We start from the raw sequence: 7338 nt of genomic DNA on the forward strand, positions 1-7338 counted from the left end.
ACAGAGGCTGGAGAAACAACTGGGAGGAGTCTGTTTCCTATGCAGTTTGGATCCAGGCAGGATAGAGGACTCTCCAAGGGACCCGCTCGGACTAGTTTGCGAACAAGCTCAGGGTGTTTGGGAACAATTAAAAAAAAAAAAAAAAACGTAAGCAGCAAAGTGTTGGGGTGGATAGCAAAGGGATGCCAAGAGGCACAGTTCCAGGGCGCAGGGCTGACGTGTTCCGGAGGGTAAAGCAGCAGCTCATGGGGCGTTTCTTTGTTTTTGTTTTGTTTTGTCAGTCGCAGTGTTTGAACTCTGGGCTAGGGCACTGTCCCTGTGCTCTTCAGCTCAAGGCCAGCATTATACTGCTTGAGCCACAGCACCACTTCCGGTTTTCTAGTGGTTTATTGGAGATAAGAGTCTCCCGGAGGGGCTGGAAAGGTGGCTCAGTGGTAGAGCGCTTGCCTTGCATGCATGAGGCCCTGGGTTCCATTCCTCAGCACCACATAAGCAAAAAGAATAAAGCTGGGACACAATTCTAGCCTTCACTCATTTGAATTTGTGCTGGTGACTTTTGAGAAAGGGACTTGCTTTTCTTGTAACAGAACCTTAATACCATCCTCTTGTTCACTTTTCTGCTTAGCTGGGATGAGAGGCAGGTACCACAATGCCAGCTTCTTCCCTTGCCATGAACTCTCACTGTTACCTTTCCAATTCTAACCCTACAAGCAGCCAGAATTATACATATGAGCATCCACAGTCTGATTAGATTGCAATTAACAGAAATATTCTGTATCAATGTATACAACCAACTAAGAAATTCTGAGTTACTGCACCCAAATTATAATGAACTCAAAGTGTCTTGCAAGCTTCAGGTTAAGGCCTGGCATCCTAGCTAAGCAGGTTGCCTTTGTAGGCAATCTGAACTGGAAATCCCTGAGCCCATAATCTCCCAAGAACCACCAAGAAGATAGAATTTGGACTGTGGCCCAACTGGTAGAGCACCAACTTTGAGTGTAAAAGCTAAGGGACAGTGCCCAGGCCCTGAGTGAAAGGCCAATCCAGGCACACACTTCTACTTAGAAGTGCCTTCTAGGCCAGTAACTTGGGTGACTCTGACATCACAGACATCACTGTGAGGTCATAACCCTGGCTGTATATATAGGGGGCAGTGCCCGGTGGACTCTCTGTAAGTAGTTTAAAGGTTGGAGTTTAGTTGGGTGGTTGCGTGGTGATTTCTCGGGTTTTGGATTTGGTTTGTTGATTTGGCTTTCGTTTTCGGTGCTTTGGATTTGGATTCTGATTTGGCTTTGACGTTTGGACTTTTGGTTTATTTTTTTGCCTTTTTTGTTTTCCTGTTTGTTGTTTTTTTTTTTAAATTATTTTCTTTTTCATTTTTACTTTATTTCTTTTACTTTTATTATTTTAGTTTTTTGCTTTATTTACTTATTTTTTCTTAATTCACTATGTTTTTTTCCTTATACTTTTGTTGTTTTCAGTTAGCTAACATTTAGGCATTTTGTTCATTATTTTTCATTCCTATTAGATTTTGTTTCACGATAGATATTAGATAGTAGTTATTTTATTCATTTATTATATTTACATTTTAGTGTGTTTATTATAGTTATTACCTTAGATTTTGCTTATATTTTATTCAGTTATTATCTTTTATCTTGTATTTCATTATATTTCATTGTATTTTATATTTTTTTCCATTTTGTCCATTTCATTGTTTTTGTTCTGCTCTGTTGTAGTTGATTATACTTGGTTGTGTTTTCTTTCTTTGTTCATTCACTTGCTCCCTAGACAGGATCGCTAGAGTGCTGTGTAGGATGACTAGCCAGAGTAGAGAGGCGAGGTTCTGGGAGGGCCATGAGGCCAGTTCCTCGAAGAACGACCTCTGCAGGGCTCACTACCAGGTGCTGAGGACCATCCGTGAGGGGAGCTTTGCCTCGATCAAGTTGGCCAAGCACCTGCCCACGGACACCCTGGTGGCGGTGAAGGTCCTCGAAAAGTTGGACAGCACCTTCTTTGCTACCGAATTGGACATTCTGAGGTCGGTGGAGCACCCAAACATCGTCAAGCTCTATGAGGAGGTAGAAACAGAGGAAAGGTTGTATTTGGTGATCGAGTATATGGACAGAGGAGACCTTGCGGACTACCTAGACAAGATGGACAGGCTGGCAGAGGACGAGGCCAGGGGTCTGTTTAGGCAGATCTTGAGGGCAGTCAAATATTGCCACGACAACGGTATTGCTCACAGAGACCTTAAGGCAGAAAACATACTGCTAGACAGCAGGGGCACAGCCAAGCTATGTGACTTCGGATTGAGTACGTGGTTCCTGCCAGGGCAGCAGCTGGACAGACAGTGTGGAACTATGGCCTATTTGGCCCCTGAGATGTTCAGGCAAGAGAGCTACCAGGGCCCCAAGGTGGACGTCTGGAGCCTTGGGGTGCTCTTGTACTATATGGTCATGGGCAATGTGCCCTATAAAGGCAAGTCATGGACTGTCCTCAGTAAACAAGTTTTAAGTGGTAAATTGAAAATACGAAAATCTTTTTCCCCTGAACTTCAAGGAATGTTAGCATACCTTATGGCGAGCGATCCAAAGAGGCGGCCCACGGTGTGGCAAGTAATGCGCCATCCCTGGTTCAAGACAATTAAGGGAGCCTTACCATGCCCCAGCCAGCCTGCTCTGAACCAGCCAGACCCCGCCATACTGCACATCATGGTGTCATACATGGGATTTAACCCCGAGGAGGTGCGGGCAGCCCTGTCGGGAAGAACATTTAATAATAAGAGGGCAACCTACAGCATGCTCAAGGAGCAGCAAGATGAGGCCCGAGACCTGATCCGTCCGATGTGGTACCCGCTTCCCGGGCCTCCGCCTTGCCCCTCACCTGCACACCCATCCCCCCAAAGTGTGCTGGTCAAGAGAGCCAGTGCTCCTGTGCGCCACCCCGCTGTCTGTCTGCGTGCTAAGCAGCAGCAGGAGGAGGGTGGCAGGCACACCAGGTCGGTGTCCCTCCCCTGTCTCCTGAGGAGAACCAGCATAACTGGTACAGAGCGGAAGACTGAGGGCAGCAAGCCTCCCTCTACTCCAGCTGCAGCAACAAGAGCAGCAGCAACTGCCCTCCCCATGGGCCAACCCGGGGAACTGACCTGCCCAGCCCCTGAGCAGGAGAGGCAGGTGGGCAGCAGGGCTGGTTCTCTCCCCCGCATCCTATACAATACGTGGACAGGGCTCAAACGGGGGAAGAGGGACATCGGCTCGGCTGCCCCAGGGCCAAAAGCATCTGACCTGAAGGGCACAGGGGGGGACACAGAGGGGAGTAGCCAGCTGCCCTCAGGACCACCACCATCCAAAATGTCTGCCTGGAACATACAGCCAGAGATGGAGGACAGCACCCCTCCTCTCCCGCGCCCTGCAGCTAATGGAAGAGGCTCCATCTGGAAGCGACTCAAGAGGAGGGTCTTGCGTTGGTTTGAAAGGATGTGCTGTTGCTGCCTGCTCCGTTAGGACAACCCCAGAGGAAATGCCTTCCCCTGTGAGTGGAGAACACCACTGACTGGCTGGACACCAGAGCTCAAGTGCACCGGCAGAAAACCCATCTCCACTGCTCCTCGCCTTGAACACATGCTGCTCATGCCTGCAGACCAGCTTCCCTCTGCTGCTGCCTCCCACCACCATCACACGCTTCACACACTTTTTTCTTTTTGGTGTTTTGGTGTACATTGGGTACGGTTTCTAATGTTCCTGTGGTTCTCACCAACTTAATAAATTGTGATTCCTGGGGGAAAAAAAAGTACCTGAAATTTAAAATGTCAAGGAAGGCAGGTTGCCCGGGGTGTAGTGGGTTGTTCAGTGGCAGCACACTTGGCTAACATCTACAAGACCTGGGTTTGGTTTTCTGAGTGGCAAAATAGACTTAGATACACACATTTAAGACAAACTGAAGCCTCCACTCCCATTCACTCTACCATTTCTGTTCTGGTGGTGTGACATAAGGCACATCTCCCAGTTGTTAAAAAGCAAAGTAGACCTGGGTGCTGGTGGCTCACGCCTGTAATCCTAGCTACTCAGGAGGCAGAGATCTGAGGATCATGGTTAAAGCCAGCGTGCGCAAGAGAGTTTGTGAAACTTATCTTCAATTAACCATCAGAAAATCAGAAGTGAAGCTGTGGCTCCAAGTGGTAGAGTGCTAGCCTTGAGCAAAAAAGAGCTCAAGAACATCACCCAGGCACCAAGTGGTTTACACTTTTAATCCTAGCTACTCAGGAGGCTGAGATCAGGAAATAGAAAGCTAGCCCAGGCCAAAAAAAAAAAAAAAAAAAAAAAACAACAGTTATTGGGACCCCCATCTCAACAAACAAGCTGAATGGTGTGGTGACTTCAGCTACTCAGGAGGCCATAGGTAAGAAGACTGAGATCTAGGCTAGCCTGAATAATGCGAGACACTATGAAAAATAAACAGCTCAAATGGCCTGGGCCTGGCTCAAATAGCAGAGAGTCTGCCTAGGCCAAGAGCAGAGCCCTGAGTTTAAGCCCCAATACCACCACCAAAAAAAAGAGAGGAGGGGGCCAGAATGGGGGGAGGGAAGAGAGAGATTTTTACTCAAATGCTAGCTCCTGTCTGATGTCACAACCCTATCCGTCACTATTACCTATTCCATATTTGCTATGGGAAACAGTCCTGTGTTGGTTTATCCTTGGCTTCCCCATTAGAGTGTAGGTTTCATGTGGGCTAGATGATCTCTGCCCTACTTAGTGCTCTACCTCAGAATACCAGGTGCATAGTGGGAGCTCAATGAATACTTGCTCAGGGGATGAAAGGAGCTTCCAGGCCTGCTTCCTGGTCTTCAAGGAATGTGTGGCAAGCAGTGGGAAGTTACCACACAGCAGAGGTGGGAAGGGAACTCCGGGAGAGAGGCCCAACTAGTCTGATAAGCTGGATCTGCAGGACAGTGAGGCATGGTGATGGATCACTCAGCAATGGGGGGGTCTCTGACTGTGCCCAGAAACACACAGGCCTCATCCACAGATGAGGAGGAACCCTCCAAGAGCAACATGGAGTGGGGAGAGAAGCTACGTGGGGCGTAGTGGGCTGTTCCCTCTAAAGCTGCCACGGAGACAATGAAGACCCTGCTCTCCTCGGGTGGTGTGTCCATGACCACCTGCCACATATGCTGTTTATGTATATCTACTCCCTCTCCTGCAGAGCCGCCTGTAACCCCTTCACTCTGTGTGAAGCCAGGTGCCGGTGGCTCCCGCCTGCAATCCTTGCTACTCAGAAGGCTGAGATTTGCCAGCCCAGGCAGGAAAGTCCATGAAACTCTTATGTCCAATAAACCACCGAAAAAACAGTGGTGCTGTGGCTCAAGTGGTAGAGCACTTGCCTTGAGCTGAAGAGCTGAGGGACAGCATCCAGGCCCAGAGTTCAATCTCCTTAACAATAATAACGAAAAGATAATTATAAAGGGCTTGGGAGTGTTGGCTCAGTGGTATGACACTTGTCCAACATTTGCAATGCTCTGAGTTCAATCATCACCACGAGGAGGAGGAAGAGGTTTAGATTGCAACCCAGAAAATATACCCAACTATTTTAGGGCAAAAACCTGGTTATAGGGCTGGGAAGGTGGCTCAGTGGTAGAGTGCTTGCATTGCATGCATGAGGCCCTGAGTTCGATTCCTCAGCACCACATAAGCAGAAAAAGCCAGAAGTGGTGCTGTGGCTCAAGTGGTAGAGCTCTAGCCTTGAGCTGAAGAGCTGAGGGACAGCGCCCAGGCCCAGAGTTCAGGCCCCATGACTGGCAAAAAAACAAAAAACAAAAAACAAAAAAAACTGGTTATAGATATTTATAAATATAAGCACAACTGTGTGAACATTATGTAAATGAGAGAAGGACTGGAAAGGAATGGCCATTGCGTTGGGTTAATAGGATTTTGGTGGATTTGCCCACTGTGTATTCCAAACATTTTTAGAAATTACCCTTAATGACAAGACAGAGTGGACAACTATGCTGCACCCCAGGTCATGTGCTGACCACATCGCTGTTTCCCCATAGGTAAAGAGACTGCCAGAAGAAGGTGCAGGCAGGGATGGCACGGGAGTTCCTGCCCTTTGCAGGGAGGCTGACCCTTTCACAAACACGAAGCATTGCGCTGTCACAGCTGCCCTGCCAGCACCTTGCAGCTGCCACCTCTAGGCATGAGTCAGGAGGCGCAGCATGCCGGGCAGGTGGGCAGGTGAGGACAGGCCCTCAGCCTGGTCATCCCGGTTCCTGTCTCCCCTGTGAGCATGCCAACACAGGCCTGGTCATCTCCATGACACAGAGGCTTCTGGAAGGACGCGGCGTGAGGAAGGGGCTGTGGAGAAAGGCCTCGCTGGGCGTTCTAGGGCTTTGGGAATCGTGGGATAGTGGCGGGGAGTTGGGGGAAGCACTGGGGCCTGCTTGTCATATGTAACTCTAAAAAGAGTCGCCATACCTCAGTAGAACAGTCCACCTGCTTAGGGGGTGGAGCTGGGTTATGGTGAATGTGATGGCAAAATGTGGCAGACATGGGATTCAGGTGTGAGGTGGGACCTGGGGCCAGACCAGGCGACCCCATCCATGGCCAAGGCTCAGGGTAGATGCTCCAAGTGGAGGTGGTGTCTTCACAGAGGGATGGGGAGCCAGGCTGAGTCCCCAGGAGATGATGGAGGCTGGGAATGGGGTGGGGAGACCTGGCCACTCTCTCCTGAGAAGGAGGCCTACGCTGGCAGAGGGGAGCAGGGCTCAGTTTCTTGATGCCTCCATTTCTCATCCAAGGCAGATACTAATCCTTACCTATCAGAGAACCTGGCACCTAAAACACACTCTCAAAGCTCACTGCTCTGCATCTGTGTTAACATGAATGGTCTTCTGAGCACAAATGGAAGTTGGGTGATGGGGACGGGGACGTGGGGAAGGAGGGAAGGGCGGAAGGAGGGAAGGGGATAGGGTTTCCTTCCAGAAAGACAAGAGAAAAGAAAATCCTCTGAACTCTGACACCACACAGATCATCTTCTTCAGAGTAAAGAAAGTAAGGGGTCACACTAAAGGGACCAAGAGCCCCTTCCTCCTGCCCCAGGGACACAGACATACCTGAGAGCCACAAGGATCCATGGGAGGTAAAGATAGGAGGTCTGGAGTCTCCAAGTCCTGTGTGTCTTCCAACTCGCCGCACTCTCTTCCCCTTCTGCTGAGTTCTTCATCTCCACGTGAGCCATGGGGGACACATGCATTCGTTCCCAGGCCAGGGTGGCCTTCCCCAACCTGGAGATTCATCCCAGCCATGTCCGTGTGTCTGGGGCTTGCAACAGGCTGTGTGGAAC

General features: G+C 49.5%; 1 protein-coding gene across 1 annotated transcript; it reads left to right on the forward strand.

Annotated features, from left to right (window-relative positions):
* Window positions 1-1814: 1814 nt before the first annotated feature.
* Window positions 1815-3503, forward strand: LOC122114428 (sperm motility kinase 4A-like). Its single transcript, XM_042687591.1, has one exon. The coding sequence runs from the start codon at window positions 1815-1817 to the stop codon at window positions 3501-3503; it is 1689 nt and encodes a 562-aa protein (XP_042543525.1).
* Window positions 3504-7338: the final 3835 nt, after the last annotated feature.

The sequence above is a fragment of the Dipodomys spectabilis genome, unplaced genomic scaffold, assembly GCF_019054845.1.
Source record: "Dipodomys spectabilis isolate Male_0828 unplaced genomic scaffold, ASM1905484v1 ptg000108l, whole genome shotgun sequence".
Classification (NCBI taxonomy): Eukaryota; Metazoa; Chordata; class Mammalia; order Rodentia; family Heteromyidae; genus Dipodomys; species Dipodomys spectabilis.

Excerpts from the sequence above, each read along its gene's own strand:
- LOC122114428 (XM_042687591.1), top strand. The coding sequence starts at position 1,815 with ATGACTAGCCAGAGTAGAGAGGCGAGGTTCTGGGAGGGCCATGAGGCC.